Source organism: Tetrao urogallus (assembly GCF_951394365.1).
Source record: "Tetrao urogallus genome assembly, chromosome: 4".
NCBI classification, from domain to species: Eukaryota; Metazoa; Chordata; class Aves; order Galliformes; family Phasianidae; genus Tetrao; species Tetrao urogallus.
This window is the reverse complement of record NC_136817.1, coordinates 67,496,924-67,522,695: the sequence shown is the minus strand read 5'-3', so window position 1 is coordinate 67,522,695 and position 25,772 is coordinate 67,496,924. Positions and strand designations below refer to the sequence as shown.

General features: G+C 38.2%; 1 protein-coding gene across 3 annotated transcripts in view; it reads left to right on the top strand.

The window, feature by feature from the left end:
- CTNNA2 (catenin alpha 2) overlaps positions 1-25,772 on the top strand; it is a gene marked incomplete at both ends in the record, with an annotated part of 398,157 nt that overhangs the window by 272,298 nt on the left and 100,087 nt on the right. For all 3 annotated transcript variants that reach the window (XM_079534792.1, XM_079534791.1, XM_079534790.1), the window contains one exon: positions 18,795-18,875. In XM_079534792.1, the coding sequence (XP_079390918.1) occupies positions 18,795-18,875 (81 nt within the window). The remainder of the gene's footprint in view (positions 1-18,794; positions 18,876-25,772) is intronic.

The following is a 25,772-nucleotide window of genomic DNA, read 5'->3' as shown; positions in this document are numbered from 1 at the left end:
TATGTTATACAATAGACTGATATAAATCCAATTGGATTATTGAGGTTTATTTCCTAAGGAAACAATCATGGTCAGACTTTATGTGCTAGATTCAAGGTTCACAGAAGTGACCCATTTTAGTAACACATTTCTTGTAAGAAAAAGATATCAGAAGTGATAGCAAAACTAGTTAACTCAGTAGAACTTAAAAGTCGGTTTAAGTCACAAGCTGTTAGGATCCCAAACGAAAATCTTTTGTGATATTCTGTATTCAGAAGAAAATATTTTTCCACACCATATTTCACTGTGCTGCAGAATTTCTCTCCATAAATCAGAGTTTTTACTTTGTCATGAATTTATTTCATTAAACTTTTGCATATTTTCCTGATCTTTTCAGCACTACTACAGCTCTGCCCTCTTCCCATCAGTCCTAAGGAATTTCTTTCTATCCTAAAGTGCAAACAAAAGTGCCTGAAGGTGCTCATTGGGCATCTCCAAGACACTCTGCAATGCTTTGTAAACCTCACATTCCTGCCAACTTAAACAATATCATTTTGCTTAGAGAAACTTTCTAATATTTCAGAAGTTGTTCTTCCCTGCCGTACTCACAATCTTGAAGTCTATATAAATTGTGGGTTTGGTTTATAAGAAACTAAATGTATCAAAATAGTGAGTTTTTAGACTACGATATTAATTTCTATGTTAATTTTGCAAACAACATATTTTAGCTATATAAGCAGCTGAGCAACAAATGAGACTCATTTACATTAGGAAAATTATCATGAAAAAATTAGGATTTGATCACATGATTGAGGGTTATACAATAACATGTGGATAAATAAGGGGAAATACTAGCTGTGCAGACAGCTGTAATATTAATATTTTATTTTCTAGTGTGTGCTTCAGCACTTTCAACAATCTGTTAGCATACAAATAGAGGAGACAGAAAAATAAGATGCTTAAAATAATTCCTAATACTGGTCGTTGCCCTTCTTAGCTCTGAAAATATTAACCATATCAGTCAAAAAATCATGGTGGTTTTTTTTTTATTATTATTATTTTGGTTGTATGAAGGTAAAATATAGTAGAATGCTAAAAGCACTACAAATGCACACACAGTGGCATAAATACATGCTATTCAGCTTTCTTATTTTCTTGATACAATTTGAAGTTGTTTGGTATATTGGAAATAGCCCTCTGAGTCAACATGTCGTTCTTCTGCATGTTGTTACAATTTGTTTGTTATATGAAAAAGTTGGCTTTTGGAGAGCAGAATGATATTAGATGTAGAAAATTTTACTAGGAGAGAATGTCATAGTAAGCTTATCTGATTTTCATCAGGCAAAGTGAATGCTGGCATAGACAGTCATTCTCCAAGCCTCATTTCTTTTAAAGAAAATAAATAAAAGCGCTGTATCTCAATATTTCTACACTGCAGCTAAATTAATTGATAGATAGACATTCTGATGTTGATTTAGGAAGTTATCTACAAAACGAAGTTTCATTCTCGAGGATGCAATTACCTGTTTTTATGTTCATAAAATTATGCCTGTAAGTCAGATTTAAAAATAATATATATATATTTTAAAGAAGCCAAAAGAGAAGCCCTTGAAATATTAATTTGGAAAAGACAGTTCCTTTTCTTTGTTTGTTTTTTGCACACACATGATGCCAGTAAAGCAGGTTCATCAAAAATGTTTATAAAGATATCACATGATTGTGATGGTCTTGAGTTGTCCGCTACCCATGTCTATGCTGATCAGGGCTATAACTGCAAGTTATAGTTTTGCTACTTTATGGGGAAGTTTCTAAAATCACTTGGCATTGGCCATTGTTTAACTCAAAATACAGATTAACCTCACCTTAAAATACCTTGGTTGGGAGTATGGTAGCATCAGTGTCCTGTGTTGAAATTATTGTGTTGGATTCACTCTCCTGTAGCATCTCCTGATCCTAGAGAACAAGCTATTAATATACAGATATTTCAGCAGAGAAGAGCTCACATTATATATATAGAGGCTTGTTCTGCATCATTACAAAGTGCTTTGCAACACTGACTTGTTAAGCACATTCCTGAAGTCAACCCCAGTCAACCCATCAGTGCTATGTGAAATACTTCTGAAGGTCAAGCCTCAAAATTTGTTGCAGGACTGAGGCAAAAATGAGTTTACACTTTGTAGGTACATTTTTGCTCTTTCTCATGAGCAGCTCACTAAATGGCTGTGTGTATTCAGCAGTCATGCCCTCACAAAGTGCTATTCTAAAATCCACAGGATATTTAATGTAAGATATCCAAAATTACAATAATTATAAATTATAAATTCATATCATAAAATATAAATATTATAAATATCTTATAAAATATTATAAATAGCCATTTCTGATCATTTGGAATGAATATCTTCTTCACCTGAACAAAATAAAACAAAAGCCTCATACCTGGAGGCATTCAAGGCCAGGCTGGATGTGACACTGGGCAGCCTGGTCTGGTGGTTGGCAACTGTGCACACAGCAGAGGGGTTGAAACCAGATGATCATTGTGGTCTGTTTCAACCCAGGCCATTCCATGATTATGTGTTGTAGAAAGAAAGGATCAATGACAAATACTTACTGCAATTTGTGCTTGTCAGCTGTTAAACCCTGACCAGTGCCCTCTTAATCATTACCTCTTGGTTTTGATCTGGGACTGAATTTCACTTCTATGATGTACAAATATTGTAATGTAAATATAGTTATTTCCCTAAATGCAGTATTTTAGCCACCTCCTATGCAGAATTCATTGCAACCAATCTATGTCACCTTTTGTCTCAGATAAAGTGTTTTTGATTCCTTTGCGGTTGTCTTCTTTCTACTCCTCAATATCTGCATCTTTCATAACAGTTGCCCAAGAAAAACAACCATCCAAAAAAAAATTCTTCTTGTTAAAATAGCATCTTAGTATTAATTAGTTGCAAGAATCCCCTCTGTTCTCTTAAAATCCTCATAAGGATATTTTCCTAACCCATGCTGTGATTGTAACTTTTCTATTTAAATGACCTCCATTTTCCTCTGGCTTTCAAGGTTGGGGAATGCGTGTTTGCAAAGCATACTTACAGATTTTTCTTAACTATGATGCATTCCTTAACATTCCCAAAACTGTTCGTCTCCAAGATAATGTCTCCAGTCTCAATCCGTACCTTACACTGGGAGCATTAACCAAATATATTTAGAATACACTGGGCATCTCTTGAGATTTCACAAAACTCCTTAAGTTTGTTCCGGAACCAGTAGTCCACATAAAAGACCATTAGAAAAATCAAGTTTTCTTTCCAGTGCTTCCTCCTTGCTCCCTTTTATACTAGAGAGGTAGTATGCATTATGGTACTACTTTAAGATGAGAAACTTCCTACCTATTTCACTCTTTAGAGATAATTACTTATCACAGCGCAGCCCATTTATTCACAGTAACTTTCTTCTCTGTAATTTACTTAGTAGGTTTGAAGTGATAAATATCATGGTGTGTGTAAAGCCACAGAGCTTCTCCTGCCAGGCTTTGGTTTATTTTCTAAAATTTCTGCAGACATTTGATCACCATGGAATTGACTCACTCTTAACACTAGCTGCCATACTAAAGAAAATTTCACTAAAATAATGCCTATTAGAAGCAGAGCTAGACTGGGAAACTGAAGTAAAGGCTTGTTCCCAAAGACTGGATTCAGTTGCTTTCTTGTTGGTGTACATCATCAGCTTTTGTAACATACAGAATTACTGTAATAGTTGTTTTATTGAAGCTGTAGATTTTAAAGGAAATGTTTATTAGATTCTAACGCTGTCACTAATATCAAGGAAATTATAAGGTATTGCACAGAACAGTAGAGAAATAAATAGGGAGTGTGGAATTCTTTGATATATTACTACTGAAATTTCTATTTAAGTTACTTCAAAACCAAATTATTATTTCATTACTATTTTACATCCTTGATATCTATCTATATATATATACTTATATACATTAAAGAAAGGTTTCATTTTAAACATCACAATTATGTTACTTAGGATATAAAGAGGAAAACCAGATATAGAGGTCAGTTGTCACTTTCATCACTTGCGATTAGTTCCTAAATGTGTATGCCATTAGAAGGTATTCTAAACAGCTGTGGATAACATTCTGAGCTACCACATATCCAAGTCTTGGTGCAAGTCATGCTGTGTCCCCCAGTACAAAATTTCCTGCAATGAATTAACTCCAGTTTGGTAGCTCACCTCAAAAGAAATTAATGCTAATTGGTTGTGAAGGCACATGCAAGATAATTTGAGATTTTAAATTCGTAGACCTTCAACTCTTTTGATAACATAAAATTGTTAAGGTTGGAAAATGCCACTAAGATCACCCAGTCCGTCACATCTGTCTCACTGGATGAATTTTCAAAGCGATATAAATATTATAGCAGGGTATAAATAACTTTGGGGCTGATAAACTAAATCCAAGCATGTTTTAATGTGCTTTGGACAGCTACACTCCCATTGGCACCTTTGAAGGCTCATTCAGTTTCATTTATGAACATCAGAACAGAGAAGATGCCAGCTAGCATCTATTTCAAAGTTATTTCAGGTCTTGCATTAGAACCACAGGTTTCAGTCTGCTCTGATTTCATTTAACATTCTTTAAAATTTTTTACACTTCATTTCCTACAAGAAGTCTTGGTGGCAGCCTACCAAAAGAACTATCTTACTTTTAACCCCTTTTGTGATAGTTCGGGTATTTCAGCTGTTCCAGAAAATTGAGATGTTTCAAGTAATTTTTAAAAATAAGATTAACATTCTCTTTTTTTTTTTTTTTTTTTTTTCCAACTATTTTCAGAGGACTGCCAGAAAATAAATTGTACAGCAGTTTTGAATGCAGCATACTCCTCTAATTTCCTCCATTTCCATTAGCAGTGAGATAGGCTGCAGTGTCACTTAGCTTAACAGCTTCAATGTCATCATTATTAACATCACAAGAACGAACCTATCACATTGCACATTCACACAAGTAACTCTTTTGGAGGCATTTGTGTGGCTGAGCTGAGCCAGTCATTCAATTACCCTATAGACCAGGTAGGGATGATCAAATTAATTACTGTCTCAAAGAAGATGAAGGGCCAAATGCAACAAAATGCCTCAGCATCTATGAACTGGGAATTACAACATGAACATTTAAGGTGTTTTTTAATGCAGGGGTACCAGGACATACATTATACATTGCTATTGTTGAAGAAAAGAAAATTCATGTCAAACCAGGAGATTAAATGTGCTGAGTAGAGTCCAAGACCCCAGCTTTCTGAAACTTAAAAAGGGAGCTGGAAGGAGGAGGCCTTTTCTAATGCAGGACTCGTGCTCATCCTTTATGCTGTAGACATGTATATGTAGTTATTGTTTTGAAAAGATTATGTAAGATTCCTTTGTATCTAAAGCACATTGTCATTATTCTTCCTCTTGTATTTTATTTCATAATTGAGTTATCACCTGAGAAATGAGAGGCCTGATTTCCTGTTTTGGAGATTCACAAATTCTATTTCTTTTACACTGAATGCACATTTTGGCCTGAGCTGTGGTGCTTCTTGGGGTGAAAGTGTCAGAGGGACCACAGGACCATAGCAGCATATTCTACCTGGGGACTTAAGGCAAGGCATCAGGGGAGGGTTTGTCTGTCCTTTCATATCCATAGCCTTGCATCTCTGCCTTCAAGGGGAGGAGTCCCTTCCCTCCTTTGTTCCCATTTCATCCATGTAATCCACCATCTATTTGAAGATTCTATAAATGCAGCTTACATTAAAGGAAATTTGGAGCAGCTAGGATTAGTGAATGTTTCAATCACAGAATCACAGAATAGCCTGGATATAGTCTTTATATCTATAAATATATATTTATATATATATATATTTATATGGATATAGATATTGCAATAGTCCTTGCAAAGGACAGAATCACAGAATCACAGAATCACAGAATCACCCGGGTTGGAAGGGACCTCAAGGATCATGTAGTTCCAACCCCCCTGCCTAGCAGGGCCACCAAACATACACATTTAGATCAGGTTGCCCAGGACCCCGTCCAACCTGGCCTTGAACACGTCCAAGGACGGGGCATCCACAACCTCCCTGGGCAGCCCGTTCCAGGGCCTAACCACTCTCCTCGTAAAGAACTTCCCCCTAACATCCAACCTAAATCTTCCCTCCTTCAACTTGGATCCATTTCCCCTAGTCCTGCTATTGTCAGCCCTTATGAAGAGTTTACTCCCCTCCTGGGTGTAGGTTCCCTTCAGGTATTGATAGGCTGCAATGAGGTCGCCCCGCAGCCTTCTCTTCTCCAGGCTGAACAAGCCCAACTCCCTCAGCCTGTCCTCATAGGGGAGGTGCTCTAGCCCCCTGATCATCTTAGTCGCCCTCCTCTGGACCCTTTCCAAAATCTCCATGTCTTTCTTGTACTGAGGGCTCCACACCTGGACACAGTACTCCAGATGGGGCCTCACAAGAGCCGAGTAGAGAGGGACAATCACTTCCCTGTCCCTGCTGACCACCCCTCTCCTGATGGAGCCCAGGATCCCATTTGCCTTTCGAGCTGCCAGAGCGCACTGCTGGCTCATGTTGAGTCTCTCGTCCATCAGGACCCCCAGGTCCTTCTCTGCCGAGCTGCTCTCAAGGACCACTCCTCCCAGCTTGTACGGGTGCCTGGGGTTCTTCCGGCCCAAATGCAAAACCTTGCACTTTGCCGTGTTGAACCTCATTAGGTTCACCCGAGCCCAGCTTTCCAGCCTGTCGAGGTCCCTCTGAATGGCATCCCTTCCTTCCACCGTATCAACCGCACCACTCAGCTTGGTGTCGTCAGCAAACTTGCTGAGGGTGCACTCAATTCCCTCATCGATGTCATTGATAAAGATGTTAAAGAGCACCGGTCCCAAGACAGACCCTTGGGGGACACCACTTGTTACCGGCCTCCACCTGGACATAGAGCCATTGACCATCACCCTCTGTCTGCGGCCTTTCAACCAATTGCTTATCCATCGGGTCGTCCACCCATCAAATCCACTTCCCTCCAATTTGGAGATGAGGATGTGGTGGGGGACCATGTCAAAGGCCTTGCTCAGGTCCAGGAAAATGACATCGGTCGCCTTCCCTTCGTCCACCAATGCCGTCACTCCATCATAGAAGGCCACAAGATTAGTTAGGCATGACCTTCCTTTGGTGAAGCCGTGCTGGCTGTCTCGGATCACATGCTCATTCTTTATGTGATCGAGCATGTTGTCCAGGAGGATCTGTTCCATGATTTTCCCAGGCACGGAGGTGAGACTCACCGGCCTGTAGTTCCCCGGGTCCTCCCTGCTCCCCTTCTTGTATATGGGAGTGACGTGACCCTTCCTCCAGTCGTCCGGGACCTCACCTGACAGCCACGACTTCTCAAATATGATGGAGAGCGGCTCGGCAACCACCTCAGCCAGCTCCTTCAGGACCCTGGGATGCACGCCATCCGGCCCCATAGACTTATATTCATTCAGTCTAAGGAGGCACTGTCGGACTTGCTCTGCCCTTACAGTGGGGAGGGATTTACCTCCTTGGTCCCCACATAGAGGTTTGGGGATGCAGGGCTCAGGGACGTGAAAAAGACTAGAATCCTGGCCACCAGTGAAGACCGAGGTGAAGAATTCATTCAGCACCTCAGCTTTTTCTTCATCTGTTGAAGCCAGTTCTCCTTTTAAATTTACCAAAGTAGGTACACCCGTTTTGGCCTGTCTCTTCTGGCCAATGTACCTGTAGAAGGTTTTCTTATTGTTTTTCACATCCCTTGCCAAGTTCAGTTCTGCCTGCGCCTTGGCTTCCCTGATCCCACGTCTGCAAGTCCGGACAGCATCCCTGTACTCTTCCCAGGTGACACAGCCTTGTTTCCAGAGCTTGTACACCCCTTTCTTCGCCCTCAGTTCTCTCAGCAGGTCCTTGCTGAGCCATGCCGGTTTCCTACCTCGCCTGCCCACTTTCTTATTCAGAGGAATGGAGACCTCTTGTGCTTCCAGGAGGGCATCCTTGAAGAGCAGCCAGCTCTCCTCAACATCTTTGTCTTTGAGGGCGGCGCGCCAGGGGATCTTGGCCAGCAATCCATTGAGTAGCTTGAAGTCTGCTCTTCTAAAGTTCAGCGTCCTGATCCTGCTCTTTGCCAGGCCCACATCGCTTGAGATCACAAACTCAACCAAGGCGTGGTCGCTGGAGCCCAGGCAGCCTCCAACTTTGACACCTTTGATGATCTCCTCAGCGTTTGTGAGCAGCAGGTCCAGCAACGCTTCACCTCTGGTCGGTCTGTCCAATACCTGAACCAGAAAGCTATCGTCAATGGATTCCAAGAGCTTTCTGGAGCTCTTGCAGCTCGCCGTGTGGTTTTCCCAGCAGATGTCCGGATGGTTGAAGTCCCCCACCAGGACAAGAGCCCGTGAGCCAGACATCTCACGCATCTGGAGCAAGAAAGCCTCGTCAACAGCCTCCCCCTGATCAGGTGGCCTGTAGTATACCCCTAACACCAGCTGACCTGTATTAGTCCCATCTCTAATCCTAACCCACAGGCTCTCAACCTGTTCCTGACTGTTTCTCGTAGGGAGCTCCTCACAGTTTATCCAATCTCTGACATAGAGAGCAACTCCCCCACCCCTCCTACCTCGCCTATTTCTCCTAAAGAGTCTATAGCCATCGATCGCAGTATCCCAATTGTGGGAGTCATCCCACCATGTTTCTGTGATAGCAACAGGACCTCAAAGATCATCTAGTTTCAACCCTCCTACCATGCCAACCACTAGAGCAGGCTGCAAAAAGCCACATCCAGATTCAATCTTTGGAAATAATGTTAAAACTCATTGTGACTTGAGAGGGAGCATGGAGAGATTTTATAAATGCACCAGTTATCCCTTCAGGAAAGGACTTTACATTTCTGCATTTAGTGTTGTTTTGTTTTTTTTTTTTTTTCCCTAAGAACAGAACAAGTGCTGAAAAAAATCTGAAATCAAAAAGGAGAAATAAGGACTCTAATCACTTCGTAGATTCAAAGCATTATCTTATGCCTAATTAGTTTGTAATAGCATTTACAAAGGTGTTGTTTGGTGTGTTTTTCTGTAAAAAACAGTTTGATAAAAACTGTTGATGAAAATGTCACAGATTTGTTTTCAACAGACTTTTGCTTCAGATATCCCACATGAACATTCTGTTATTTTGTGCAGGCTTTTACACTAATGCTCTGTAATTGTGTTTCACTTCCTTTGATTAAACTGACACATAATTTGAATGGATATCACTTAGCACATTGATCTGAGGATGTGACAGGAATAGGCTCAGCTTTGCCTCGTAAAAATAGAAAGAGTTGGTCCATTGAGCTTGCCTTCTTTTGAATATCTCTGTTTGGAGTTTAAACAGATCCATATTGTTTATTTCTGTGTTACTTTGTTGTGGTTTTGATTTGTTTGCTTGTTTGTTTTATTTTAACACTAGTGTCTCATGGTTATGGTGTTCTGCATCTCGTGGTTATGGTGTTGTTTTTTTTGTGGACACAAAGGATCCAGTACTCAAGTTGACCAATTAATTACCATAGTCAGATCTAAGTTCTTTCCTTTCCCTTGCTTTTCCTGGGAAATATCCACTATTTGAAAACAGAAGGTAAATTTATAACATATGTCTGATTAAATCTCAAGCACATCACTTGCTTGCAGGTGAGGTTTTTGCTGGACGTGAAAGAATGTGCTGTCAGACACGCAATCACTGTCCTGAGAAAGCCTGACATGTGCATTAACCTGGTATCATATAGACTGCACAGTACTGCCAAGTAGGGTGTCAGATCCTGGAAAGCATTAGTGACTACAGGGGATGCACGAAACTTCAGCCCAAATCATTTCAAATATTGTTTTGATGGAGACTTTAATTGAAACCATTCAGAACAGATTGGCAGATAAATGGGGAAAAAAAACTCTGAGTGGTCTGGAGGGAACTGGAAGGGCAAAGAAAGTAACAGTAAGCTTGAAAAAGCATTTAATTCTCTAAGTACAAATATTTAGTTTCTTCTCACATAGCATTGACTTCTAGTTGCATACGTTGCTGAACACACTTTTGATAGGATATAAACAAGACCTTGTTTTCTCATGGATCATCCAAGGAGTGTAAGCATGACACAATTAGAAAGAAAGAAATGCAGATGCAATACCCAATACACCTTTTATAAGAAAATCCGTTAGATAGTGACAGAGGCAACCAACTTGTTTAAATCCTATTTTTCAGTGATATTTGAAATTCAAATAATTGTAAGTAAAGTTAAGCTAGTTCTGTGCCTCTTAAAGAAAGACCAGATTTGAGGGCTTTGAACTCTGAGGCTCTGTAATACCCAGTTCTATGCCATTAATAAAAATTCTCATGTAAATAGAAAGGTGTAGTTGGAACTTCAGTATGTTCATGGAAAAAAAAAAGGCAACATTTTTGAATGCCTCTAAATATTGTGAACTCTGAGGTCCTTCCAATAGTCACATCATTTCTCAGAGGTGTCTAAAATGTGTCTGCACTGAAAAAAAAAAATGCATTAAAATGTACACTGCAAAGCCATGGTCCAATATTGTCTTGAATGAAATCCTTTCCTCAAACAGAGTAAGAAAAAAGAAAGTCTGTTTGCAGCCTTTTCTCAGAGCTTGTAGTAAAGTTGACATTTTGACATTTAATTTGCATAGCTCTTCACTATGGACCTCTATATTTGAAGGGAAGGACAAAATGTATGCTACCTCCTTTTCTTCCAGTTACTTTAGGTGATAAGAAACCACCCAGAAGTGAATTAAAAACAGATTGTAATTTACAGCTGGAAAGCAGTTGATGGTTAAATGGGGAAATTGATGGACCCTTTGCAAGTGGATGTCTGCAAAGAAATTAGAACAGTTCAAAATTCTCAAGTAAACTGTTTTGACCTTCTAAATGGAAGCATCTGCAAGGTTTCATTTAATTGATGAGTGAGGAGATTCTCAGCTCATTTAAATTAGTGTGATATCATTGGAACTGATGGTTTTATAATAGTTTATACCAACTACGTTTCTGCTCTCTCCTATTTTTTAGTATGAATTTAACTGTAATAGCATAAATTTGCGTAAAGAATGCAATTTATTCTATGACAAACCTGATGTTTTCCTTTTCAGATTCTCTGACGCTCAAAGAATCCATTCCTTTGCAAAGGAAAAGACGTTATTTAACTAAAAGAAATATACTGTGAATCAATTTGTTACAAAGTCACTCCCCTTCAAACAAGAATGAGAGAATAGCATGCTAAGACTTGTACCACTTGCATTTGCAGTGATACAGATAATATTCTGCATGTTTTGGAGAGATTGATTCAGGATGTATCAAAAAGGCTATCTCAGTTTATCAATCTTGGCTCCTCCAATATCATTCCTTTGGTTTCATTACCCATTGCCTTTTCTACAATTTTGATACCATATGATGCTGTAAAATTCGATTTTGGATAGTACCTAGAAGAAAAGGGCTGTATGTTCATCATAGTCATCTTGGAAACACTAATTCAGAAATGCAAAGAAATATAAAATTATTCTGTCTGTGTCTACAAAAATAACCATTCTGTTGCCTTTGTTGTCAAGACTGAGAAAGGTTAGCACAATAGGCAAATGCTAGTTTTGTCATAAATATAAATTTTTCAAGCAATTCCTTTTTAAGGAAGCCTGAATTCCAGTACGTGGTTGTGAGGAAATATCAATCAATAACAGCATTATTCACAAAATCACAGAATGGTCAGGGTTAAAAGGGACCTCAAGGATCATGAAGCTCCAACCCCCTGCCACATGCAGGGCCACCAACCTCCACATTTCATACCAGCCCAGGCTGCTCAGGGCCCCATCCAACCTGGCCTTGAACACCTCCAGGAATGGACGGGGCATCCACAGCCTCTCTGGGGAGCTGTTCCACTACCTCACCACTCTCTGTAAAGAATTTCCCCCTGACATCCAACCTAAATCTCCCCTCCCTCAACTTAAAATGATTACCCTTTCAAAGAGTTGATTCCCCTCCTGTTTGTAGGCTCCCTTTAGGTACTGAAGGCTGCAGTGAGGTCACCTTGCAGCCTTCTTTTCTCCAGGCTGAACAAGCCCAGCTCCCTCAGCCTGTCTTCACAGGGGAGATGCTCCAGTCTTCTGATCATCTTCGTGGCCCTCCTCTGGACCCCCTCCAACAGCTCCTTGTCTTTTCTGTACTGGGGGCTCCACACTTCGACTCAGTATTCCAGATGGGGCCTCACAAGAGCAGAGTAGAGGGACAACCACCTTCCTGTCCCTGCTTGCCACCTCTCTTCTGATGGAGCCCAGGATACCGTTTGCCTCCAGCGCTGCAAGAGCACACTGCTGACTCATGTTAAGTTTTTCATCTATCAAGACCCCCAGGTCCTTCTCCACAGGGCTGCTCTCAAGGATTGCTCCTTCCAGTCTGTATGGATGCCTGGGATTCCTCCAGCCCAAATGCAAAACTCTGCACATTTTATTCCTTGTCTGATCCAGTTCTAATCCTAACAGGTCTTTCAAATCAAATTGCTGTCATTTATAACGGGAAACGGCTGGAAACTGCAGCATAGGAAGTTCCGCACAAACATGCGCAAGAACTTCTTTACAGTGAGGGTGACGGAGCGCTGGAACAGGCTGCCCAGGGAGGTGGTGGAGTCTCCTTCTCTGGAGATGTTCAAGACCTGCCTGGATGCCTACCTGTGCAACCTGCTGTAGGGAACCTGCTTTGGCAGGGGGGTTGGACTCGATGATCTCTGGAGGTCCCTTCCAACCCCTACAATTCTGTGATTCTGTGATTCTGTGATAACATTTCTGAAAATCCTTGACCATAAAACAAGAAATAGTTGCAGTAGTGAATTGTGCAAAACGGACAAATCAATACCCACAAAACAACCAAACTAAAATATTCCACGTAAGTTCTTCATCTAGTGAGAGCATAAAAAAAAAAGAGCAAACCACATGGCTAGTATTAAGCACACTGCTGAGTTCACCAGCTCAGCCTTGAGGTATTTGGATATTGTGATGGTGAGGACTGCATGAAAATATAGATAAAATAGAAAGAGACACTCTTCTTCATCCCTGTACATATTCAATTGGGGTTATTTATTTATTTTTAACTGTGTGCAGATCTAGATGAAACTTATTTGGATCCAGGCGAATACCAGCGTTTGTTCACCTGAGGTGTTCGGCTCAAGTTCTGTTGCATTTATTTACTATCTGGGGCTGCAGGGAAGTGGCTTACTCAGTTTTCTGCATAGTTATGATCCTTTATGCTGTGTTGGAACCTATTACACTCACTGTGATCTGGTCAGAATTTCACAAAGTAATTAAAAACTGCTGGAAGCAATTGTTTCATTTAGGGAAAACTTTTTGTCCATAACTTACATTTAAGAGCAGGTTAATGAATGATACTGTAGAACTGGGTAGTACTGTGGAAGTGCCCTGAAGAAAGACTGTAATTCAGTGTTTTATTGCAAAGTGGCAAGATAATATACATAGTGGGATCTGTTTGTCTTATCCTTTCTCTGTGGAATACAAACCTTGCTCCTTTGCAACTGCTATTGCATATAAACAGTAGTCAAAATACCTGAGCAGAGGAAGAATTTCTAAGCAACATTTTCTCCCATTTATGCAAAATTATTCTCCCTCCACACCTCCCCCACAAGAAAAAAAGGGAATTATTAAGAACAAAAGGAAACATATAACATTTCATTCTATGTCAGGTGATCCTCTAGGAAAAAATGAATATGGAAAACGGGTAATTGCAGAACCTCCCATCTAGTTACTTAGAATAAGTGCTAAAAAGAAAAAAATATAATTGATGGATATAAAGACTGGATAAAATAATTGAGCTGTGTAAAACAGTGATTCACATTCACACCAGGTTCCTAAGAGCTTTTCTCACCATACCAATTTGAAAAAAAATGTATGTATATGTATGTATTCTAAAATGTCTTGCTCAGTTCATCCGTAGAGGGACCACACAACTTTCCTAAAATATGTCATCCTGACCCAAATCCCTATCTAATAGCAAAGGTTTTCAACTTTCAGTGAAATTTAACCTCTACTCACCTCTGCTGGGATATATGGCTTAGCCTTTTCCTGACCTGAAATTAGTCTTCTTAACCTGACAGAAAGAGACTGTGTTGGTGTTCTTAAACCTAGCTTTCTGCTTAAAAGCACCGAGGCAGCTTATGTCTGTTGTTGAAAGTGTTTTTCTTCTTCCTAGTAAGCGTTTCTTCATCACCTTTAAAAGGACTACTGAACATGAGCATAGTTTTTAAAGAGTGATGTTGTTCAACATTTAAAATAAAATATTAGGACAGATATATTTTTGAGCAGCAGTTTACACCTTAATAAAACATTGTGATATTGAAGTTTTGAATAAACTGTAAAAAATTGAACCATTTACCGAGGGGATGATGAAAATATAAGAGTATATCAAGGTTTGGTCGCTCTTGGATCAATAGATAATCTTTCCACCTGTCTCCTAGAGGCTAAATTACTCGATAAGTGGCAATAAGGGTGTCTTGGACATGGAACATATAATATGCTAGGAGATTGAGGTAGCCCAGGCATTGGGCTTATATATAAAGCAGCAAAAAAGACAACGGAATGTGTGAAAACAATCGTCCCATAACATCTGACATCATTTAAGATTTTTATTATTATTATTATTTGTGATAAATTCAAAGACTGACCTTCTAAATTATGCATTTTAAAGGAACAGAGCAAGTATTTCTCTAACATCTCTCATTTGGTAGTTATGCATGTAGCTTTTTATTTGTTATATTATGCTGTGGGCCTGCAATTGCTATGTTTTTGTCTATTTCTTGGCAATTTTTTCCTGTCTTTAACAGGTTACAATTGTCAGACATGTTCATCTGTGTTGATTGTAAAATAAATTAATAATGTACTCCTAATAATGGATTTTCATTTCACATGACTGTGCACATGATGACGGAATTTTTTAGTAAAAGCATATGAAAGCATATCCATTAGCTCTCTTTATAAAAAGAATAGTAGCAGCTATCTTATCTGTTTCATATGCTGAAATGTCACATTTGTGACTTTCATGGTTTTATTTGGAATTATTCAAAGGTGAAAACACAGTTCCAGTCTGAAGCATTCTCTTCCAGAGTTGACTGTGTCTCATGGAAACTGCTTTGTCTCTAGACTGTCTCTGGTTGGCAGTGGTGGTGACAGTAGGCAGTTACCAGAAGGAAATGATAGTAACTAGATTTCTTCAGGTACTCAGTAACTGTAGATTGGTTATATTGAAAAGCTGTTCAGCTTCTCAGAGTGGGCTTAAAAGTACTTGAAAAATATATTTGGGGGTTGCTTCTTATATTGGCTGATCTGGAAAGGGGACTGCATAACTTGGGGAGAGCTGCAACGCAATATCCACTTGTCCTTGGCACAGCCCATAGTTGAGAACCCATGGAAACTACCATAAATAGAGGTAATTGTGTTCAAAGGAACTCTGAATGCCAATTTTTTGACATTCCGAAGTTTCTACGCATTTCTGCTTATTCTACTTTTAACTCAATTCAGGAGCAGATTTTACATCCCTTGTATCCCATTTCCAAAGTATCTTTCTTCCCTGTGCGGAAAAAGATTAACACAGAAATGCTGTCAGTCTCAATAATAAGCTTTATGGTTTATCAGAAACACAGGAAACTGATAAATTCCTTTATATCCCTGCTAGGAGTGGAGACCAAAAATTTATCAGCGAGCAACTTTAATATAACAGTATTTAACAACTTAAATAAATAAACTTTAATAAACTTATATTTTCAGTGCAGAGCAGATGGTGTTTGACAGACCTGCCTGAAGCTATGTAACATCACATGCCATGCTATTTATTTTACAATAATGTGATTTACTAAACAAAATTATCTTCCTTTGAAATTGTACAGTGAAGAAGGGCTTTTCTATCCAGATTTAAAGGCAGAAGCCATTTCACACATAAAAGGTGAAGAACACTTAAAATTCCTGGATAGTGAGAAACTTCAAGACATGAAAAGTGTCTCTAGGATTTCATTTGCACTCCTATGTGTTGATAAAGTATTGCCATAGAGAGAGCTCAGTCAGGTCTCCGTCCACATGGTTTGATTGCTTGTTCTCCAGCACAAATCAGTTTATGCCATTTAGCATCTCAGATAACATGTAGAGCATGATTCAGATCACTGCACAGAGGACTTTCCCTGTAAGCAGTATAGATGAGACTTTTTGCTGTTTTGAGAGGAGAAGAGGTTGGCCATATGGACATTACTAGTTTGTGTTCTGTGGCCTAAGGATCACAGAAGGGCTCCCAGTTGTCTTGGGTATCTCCATAGGATGTATCTTAAGAGCCACTTTTTATATAATTTAAAAATAGACTAAAAAGGTACAACAAAAAATTGAAAAGAGGTTTAAGAGAAGCACTAGATACAGGCTATCATGGATCTATCCCCACAGAGCAGTCGATCGTCTAAAAAGCAATGTCAAATATTTAAGTTAGGAGCATAAATCAAACTTCTTATAGAATTACAGATTCAAATAGGTTGGAAAAGAGCAGTAAGCTCATCAAGTCCAACAATCAACTCATCCCTACCATGCCCACTGACCATGTGCCTCAGTGCCACATCTCCATGGTTCTGGAACACCTCCACGGATGGTGACACCAACACTTACCTTGGAAGCCTGTGCCAATGCCATTTAAGTCAATCTGAGAATTTCTACTTTCCTCCAGCGATCATTTAGGGAATGTCAGGAGCTCTTGCTCCTAAGCTGTGCACTTTATCAGGTGCCTGATTTATTTAGTGTCTCTGTATTCTCTCACTGACTACTTTGGAGGAAGTCCTGGGTTAGTATTTTGGACACTGTTATGGCCCCTTGTAATAGTGCCAAGGGTTACGTGCTTGATTTCACATCAGTGGTGAATGCACAGCAGATCTGCCCTGCACAAAATCACTGCTAACTAGTTCTCTTGGTTGAGAACACTAAAATACCATCTCAATGTAGGCTTCAGTGTCATGATGGTTTTTAATTGTTCACATTGTGTTAATATTCACTGCAGTTTGCACCAAATAAGGAGAAACAAGAGAAGAATTTAAATGATATAACAGAAATTTAATTATTTGACTGGAAAAATAATGCATCCCAAAATGCTAATGTCACCAAGGATACTTGAGGCAGCTAGCACACAGCACAAAGCTGGTAATCGAAAATCTGGGAATCTTTGTAGTCTAATAGACCAGGAACCTGGCTGAGAGCAGCTCATCTTGCAGACCCATTTTAGAGAAGCTAGCAGGGGTTGAATACAGGTTGTCTGAAAATAAAAGCATGAGCCATAATGGCTATGGCTAAAGAGCCATGGTTCTTTAGCTGGGGACCAGCAAAACTCAACCAAAGAATGAATGTGAGATGAACAAGATGAAACTGACTGTAGTTATAGAGGTGCCTCCTTTTGTAAAACACCAAATTTTCTGATTTGTATGGTTAAGTCTGGAATTTGTAATGGATTCTTTTTAGAAACATAAGAGATAAACTTACATTTTGTATTAAATTATTGTGGCAGTTGATGTCATTATGTTTTAATTTCTAAATAAAGAAAATAGGTTTTCATAGAATCATAGAATCATAGAATCACCAAGGTTGGAAAAGACCTAAATGATCATCCAGTCCAACTGTTTTACAGATTTCTAAATGATCATTAAAGGCATTGTCGTGATATCATAATTGGAATGACAGATAATAATGGAAAGCAGGCATTCCCTCTGTTTAAAGCAGAAGAATGGATTGGATTGCCAGTGTGGCCATGTAGGGCTGATAACACAACGCTGGACATGCAAGAGATCATTATTAAAAGGGTATATTTAATACTCATCCCACCCCAAAAGTGAGTTCTCAACAGGTTCTGGAGACACATTCTATTAGGCTCAGTGGGAAATAGAAAACTGCTCTTAACTATATGTAAGGAACAATTCTAAATAGGAGCATTTGAAAACAGTGTTGAGAATAAAAGAGTTCTGCTAGAAAGAAAGGAAGATCGTTTTGGTTCTTGATGAAAAACTATCAAGCAGAGTTCAACGTGATGCAGGATGTGACAAATCTTGAGAGAAGCAGTGTTCTCTTAAGAGAAAGGTAATACAGCTGACAAAGTCACTTAATGCTCTCTGTGCCGTGGAACCTAGAAGAATATGTATCTTTCAGTGTATTGTAGCCACAGAAAGCTATCCTTCCCTCCTCCCCTCCCCCCTTTCATCTTTCTTTGTAAGGATCTTTGCTTTGAGACTTCCTGCAGGAAAATGTTTTAAGTGGAAGTTTTCTTTCAATTGCACCTAATGTCTGCCAATATGATTCCTGTTACAATCATAAGGACCGTTTTCCTTCTGTCCTCAAGCTGTGTTTCTGCTTATTATCATGTTTAACATTCCCAGTGCCTAGCAGGATAGAGATTAGAAGCTCTTAATGTTTGCTTTATAGTGAAAGGTCTTGCAGATATTTGGAGCATGGGCTATAATATATGCACATAATTTATTGTTGGAAAAGTTCTAAACCCTCCAGTGAGTCACCTTAATCTTTCTTCTTATCATTTTAGGTTTGTTTTAAAATAATCTGCTGTGCCCCACACACATAAACACGTTTAAAACATAGTGTTGAAAATAACGCCTTAATTGGAAGCTAACAAAAAAGAAATGTTGTTTTGTTTTTGTTTTTGTTTTAATTAGCTTTAACTATATCAATTAAAAGTATGTAAATTGTGAAGTGTTATTCTTTAATTCCAATATTTGATTTTTAACAGACTGGAAGGAAAGAGAAGGGGGACCCACTCAACATTGCTATTGACAAGATGACCAAGAAAACGCGAGACCTTCGAAGACAGGTAATCTATGCTTTTATACTACTTCTTGATTTTCCTAGAAATTAAATGCTTTTTTGTTTTTGACATATGTAAAAGCATAAGGAATTTGTGGCTTTACGTAAATATACCACTACTTTGCAGCTGACACTAAAAAGAAATACTGGTGTTAACTAAAAAAGGAATACTGGAACACATTCCAAATGTCACACCTAATGGTCTTCATATGTGGGATCAAGGAAGATTGGCCAAACCTTCACTGCCTTCATAGCATTCTCAGTCCTAAAAACACTGCCAGATGTGCTTATTAGTATTTATATGAATACTCTCAATGAAATATCAATTCGCAGAATACAAAAATGTTCATAAGAATTTCAGTAGAACTTTTAAGTTACTACATGCCATGAAGATCCTACAGATAGGCAGAAGGCTGATAAATAATTGTAAAACCTAGTTTGAACACATTACTTTTAGCTCTGTGACTGGTAATAAGACTGAAAGATTTATTAAAAAAAAAAAAAACAACAAAAAAACTAAAAACTTGAGATGGAATAGAATAAAGGGAGATTGGAAAGCAGAAGAGAGAGAATCCTAAGAGTTTCTCTGTACATTTTTAAAGTTAATTTTGGGGAACTGACTTTTTTCTTTTTTTTTTTTTCACTTTTGAGATGAAAAAGTTCTGTACTTTCTGTTAAAAAATATCACTACCTGACCAGTCAAATCTTGTTCCTAAGGAAATGATTTAAAATCTACAAATCAGCAAGATCAAGGAAGGACTTAAAAGTACCTCCAGTTACCTATTTGCAACTAGTTTCAGAAAGAGGGACTTTAAAAACAGTACCCTGCTCTTTTCATTTTGTCCTGAATTTTCAGCAAATGTGTTTGAGGGTAATATTCTCAGAGCTTATTCTCTAAATAATAAAAATTTTGCAATGGACTTACAGAAAACATTAATCATCAACTCTGCATAAAGCCTAGCATCACATCTGTTGCTCAGCTAATGAGAGAAGAAAGATCTCCACTGTTCTGACCTCCAAATTTGTGGGATCCTAGGTTTTGCAGTGGAGTTTGTACCATGTGTTGCCTCCCACCTCTGTTCTTATTGCTTGAAGGAAGTAGCAGACTAACACATGAGTTACTGTTCTGTACGAGGCTCTCAGCAGTTGTCTGAATTACTCATCTCTAATGCCAATTTTACTCTGAAACGTGATAAAAAAATGGCACCTTTCTCAATAAACTCTCTGTTTCTCACGTATATTCTACTCCATGGGTGTTAAATTCAATCACAAAAATGTTGAAACTCTGTATGTGGGTAAAGTGAAGCATGTACATAAATAGATTCCTGCATAGAAATGAAGTATTTAGTATAGTTTGCTATATTTACGACTGTTAATCACATAGGTATAATGTTTATTAAATTGTGGCAGTCTCTAGTGAACTAATAAAGATTAGATCCTAACTGTGCTACGAAGATATAGATACTACATCTAATCATAAAGAGTCTTTGCTTTCAACAGTGTGTATTTGGTCTATGAATTGGTCTGCTTTAGAATCATAATCAATGTTGTGCTTTGTCCTATGCATAATCAGTTGTATAGGAAACGTGCACATCTACCCAGGTCTGCCTAGACATCCCCAGCTAAATTTTCCAAGACAAGGACTACTTTTAATAGGTGGGGAGAAGGGATTAAAGGTGTAGAAGAAATGAACCAAGGCTGAGATTATACAATTACACTCTTTCAGTCCTTCAATTTTGGGCTTACTAGTAGTAGAGACAACCAACTTTGAATACCATAATGCCTTTCATTTTCAATTAGTGCATTTTGAAGCAGCCTTGTTGATCAGATTTATGAAGCTTAATGATACATAGAACAGGACAATCTACAAAATGTGGTGTTTTTTTTAGTGAAGAAAGTATATATATTTCACTTGGTAGTCAGGTGCCCTTGTGAGTTAGTCTTCAGCAGCCAACCATCTAAGACTGATTTTTCTTTCTCTCCCCAGGTTACTTAGCTCTTTATCTCCAATATTTTTTATTTATATTTTTTTTAATAATTATCATACAGCGGTGTGAAATGATGGTAGCTGGGACACACAGTGTTAAAATCCAATCTCACAATTTACAGGCACATCAGTACTTCCCATTCTGATGGAATTATATCTTTTATCTTATCATTTAAACACTTCTGGGCATTGGAAAAGTATTGAGGAGAATCTAATTATATAACTCAATATAAACTGCAAGTAAGATTATTAACATTGGTTGGACTGAATAAGTTCTTGGAAGAAGACAGGTCTCACCGCCCATAGCTTACTGCTGCCATTGCCTAGTTCATTTTGAACAGTTTGGAGAAATCACAGAGTTCTGTGTCTGATAAATAAGTTGTGCCAGTTGGCAGGATTTGGGGGTCTTTTTTTCTGGTACACAAGTCTGTAGTGAAAAACAAACCAACCAACAAACCAAACAAAAAAGCAAAACCTTAAAGCTGAACAAAAACATCCTTCACTGTGTGGAACAGCAAGCTACACTGAGAATAGCAGCAGGGTGCTTGTTGATGCCAGTTTTTACGTGTGTTTGTATTTTTCCTTAGGGAAAAAATGATACTAATCCTATACTAATATTAATGCTAACACCTTAAATACTACATCTAATCATAAAGCAGCACGCACACGCTGTTTTTCCAGCACTGCAACTCTGTGGTGACATTGACACCACAGGGATAAGCAGGGATAAGCAGGAAGGACACCCCAAAGAATTTGGCTAAGGCACAAACTGGATGTATAGCGAGGCCTACCACGGTCCATAGATCATCTGGAGATGTGTGAGCAAGGCACCAGCTGCTCTGCTGTCACCACCACTGGTGTCCCACCTGTCAGTGCCGCTGCCTCCCACCCTTCTGCTCTCATTCCTTTTCTGTATGCACTGTTCCAGCTCATCACCTGAGCTTGTTCAGTCTGTGTTAGCCAGTCGGTTTCCCCACAAGGTACAATAACCAAAACCATTAGTTTTCTCTTAAAAAGCAGATATTGGTACTGCCATTAATTTTAACAGTACAGCCTGTCTGCAGTAGATTGAAATAAAATAATAATTCTTTTTTGTCCATTCAAGCCAGACTAATACTTTATATGCATCCAAGTGGAAGGAATCACAGAGAAAAGAGAGATTTTTTTTTTACCAACTGTTCTCAGCTGAACTGGAAATGTAGCTCTCATATAGCCATTAAGGACAATGCATCCACCTCCTGTGGACTCAGCTGTGTATTATTACTAAAGTTACTTGGGAACACTTGATTAAATAAATAATCAGCAGAAAATTTTCTCTTTCTTTAAAATGGAAGAGCGTGATAAAATCATGTTTGTTTATCCAGAAATATAGTTTTGAAGATAATAAAAAGTCCAACTATTGAAGAGTCATATTTATGTTTTTAACATCTTCAATTTTTCATTCTGAAAGTGAGTATATCTTTTACCATAGCTTTTCATTTCAAATATAAGCATATACATATAAATTGAACATAATTGAAAATTGAAAATTAAAATTGAAAGTAGTGCTTCAGAATGTTCAAGGATGATTTCAGTTGCTTTAAGGCATTTTGATCATTTAGCATTTTGAAATTTCTAGGTTTCATCCAAACTGGAACAAAGGAAAATTTAAATAGTAGTAAAATAGGATTTCTGGTTCCTGTTGCAGTTTTAGGCAACATAATTTTATAATAAAATATTTGAATAAGAACATTAAAGTGTAAAGTTTAGAAATGAAAACATTACCAGCTGCATTTTGATGAATACATTTGACACTTTGAGTGCTTAGACTGATGTCCTTTGCTTTTGTTTTAATGTAGTGGATATCTGAGAGAAGTCAGTGCCACTGTTTGATATCCAAGTCTACATGTGCAGTATCAAAAAAAATTTTTTTAAATCAACCATCTATTACAACCTTCTAGTATCTACATGGTGATTTTGTATGTGGAAAGCTATCATTGTTTCTAGACTTGAAATACCTGTGTTTGCTTTCATGGTTATATGAATTCTTGGAAGCAGACAGGTCTCACCAGTACATAGCTTAATGTTGCCATTCTTCACACCACTCCAAAGCAAAACATTCTAATCCAGCATTTATTTTTAGCAAAAAATTTTTTTCTCAGATTGTCTTTTTCAGACAGCATCCTCTGAGATATACATATTGTGTAGACAGAGGATTGTTGTCAAAAAATTGACAACAATCAAATTAATGAAGACTTCTGCTTTCTGTAGAATTGTATCATCTGTGTTCATCTTCCATTCTGCATGGTGGTTGACCAGCTGGTATCTACACTGATCAGCCAGCTACTGACTTCCCATTACAAATTTCCCTCCACAGAACTCAAATCTGGGTCACCTTTCTCCTACTAACAATTTTTTTTTTATCAAATAATTGCTCAACATCCTCAGGACTTTTCCAGTATCCTGACATTAGTTTGAAATTGCACAACAGATTGAAATGCATTAGAAAAAAATAGAATTTTGAGCCTCATTTCCTCAGAAAATCAGTCTAAAACTGATAGCACCTTTGTCAAGTCTACGGTCTTTTTTCGGTTACCATCTGCAACAGCACTCCAAATATTCAAAGGTAGATGTTATTTTAAGGCTACAGTTCTAGTCATACTTGCATTGTGTAACTCCAATTATGTTATTAGCTCCTCCATATGATTTCTGGAGAGACAAATAGCTTGTGATTTTTCAAGAATGAATTTCATGTATGGCTTTAGTTTTTCATTTAGAGGTTGATTGGGTAATCTCAGCTACTTTGTAAGCTCCAAGCTAAAAGATTTATGAAATGGTTCAGATGAGTTGTCTTCCTCTTTCTCACAAATATTAATGGAGGTTTGGATATTGATTGTTTATTCCCGGTGTCTGCTTTTTTCTGATGGCCATTACTAGCATGCTGCTTGCTACACAGCTACATACTTTTGGCTATCTGCGAGTGAGTTTAGTCATTTAGACATCAACTAGTATTAGTAATTGACTGCATTTGGTGTCCATTTTGCAGCCATACAGCCAGGCTTGTTCTGTCACAGATCTTGTAGAAGCCTAAATTCTGAAAAAATCCAGGTCACGTTTGCCCTTTGCATCCCTCTAATCAATTCATTGTCATGTAGTTTAGGCATCCCTTTACATGACCATTATATATTATTGATTGCTCATTTACATTATCTTTGCCTTTGACTATGCTCTGAAGTATAACTTTGTGAGATATTTGGTGGTGGACTACAACACAATTTTCATTAGTTATCAGCCATAATCTCCAGCATACTTTAATTCAATTGCACAGCTACAATTATTATACTCGTTAACTTTTAGTCCTTGACAATACTGCTACATTAGTCTACAGGTTACACCTTTGAAAAAGATAGGTAGATGAGGAAAATACCTCGTATAATTTATCCATGCAAGTTCAGTAACAGATCTTGAAGAGAGCTTTGTCATCATACTCAGTTCTTTCCTACTTTTTAGGTCTCTGAAAGTACTCACAATTCTGTATACTTTCTTTAATATGGGCACAATAATTTGAATTAGATAACAGGCTTCATAATGTTCTTAGCACTATTTGTTGTATCTTTATTTCCTAGCTCTTGAGAGGCAGTCTAATCTCCCTTTGCTCTTTATGTCGGTCATTTCCACTTAGATTAAGTTGTATCACTACTGTTTATGAAAGCTATTTGTGGTTAAAAAAAAAAAGAAGTTTAGCACTTTGGAACGTGCCAAGAATTGACGTAGACTCTGTAGAGACTCTCAGAATAATATGAGTATTAGTTAGTGCAATTAGACTAAAGGGACACCTAAAAATGAAAAACTGTTTTCTCTTGGAACAGATTTCTTCACATCTAACCCATACAATGCAAATTATGTTATGAATAAACATTTATATAACACTTTCAGTATGTGAACTTAAATCTCTCTGTTTTCAAGTGCATGCATAGGTTGCTTCTTTACGGGATATAAAAGCTTTGAGGAAAACACAGAACCTCCCACCAAAAGTGGAAATTGTATCATCACTGTTTTACAGGCAAGCTATTGCCTTATAATGAATTATCTAGTGTTACAGGGAGGACCAGCTCACCTAGAAATGAAACCTCACTGTCCCGAATCACGACTTACTGATTTAAACTGTTTCTCCTCTTTCCCTTCTGAAATGCTCAGATAAAAGTTAGGCAACAGTTACTGTTAAGTTTTCAGTAGAACAATACGAAACACAGAAAAGTAAAGTTGCTTTTGAAGGTAAGGCTAGTTCAATTTAGATATTCCATATTGTACTAGATTTAAGTGTGTACAACATCCGCATGTGAAGATAAAGCCCCATGCAAGTGTAAGCAGTTAGAATCATAGAATGGCCTGGCTTGGAAGGACCTTAAAGATCATTGTGTTCTAACCTCTCTGCCACAGACACCATTGAGACCTACTAAGTCAGGTAATGGACCGGCCTTCCCAGGGCCCCATCCAGCCTGGCCTTGAACACCTCCTGGAGAGAGAGGAAAAAAAAAAAAAAAAAAAAAAAAAAAAAAATCAAAACTAGGAGCTTCAGAAGAACACAATGAAGTCTATTATAATTAAATTTATTAGACAAGCAATTTATCTCAGATTTTTTAAGAAATTGAGCAACACACCCTAATAAATAAAAACTCATAATGGGGAGGAGAAAAAATAGCCAGCCAACCAAAAATCCCAACTGTGAATTCACACCAGCTGACGTCAGTTATGGAAGATGGGTGATAATATAAGCAAGGTGGCATTCCCTAAATCTCTTATACAATGGGAGATTTCACCTTCAGAGAGTAGTTTGTTGGAGGTGGTTTGTTTTGAAAAAGGTGAATTATCTTTGTATGTTTATAGGGAATTATGAGGAAACTGTCTACTAGTTCACTTACCACGAAGAAAGAAACC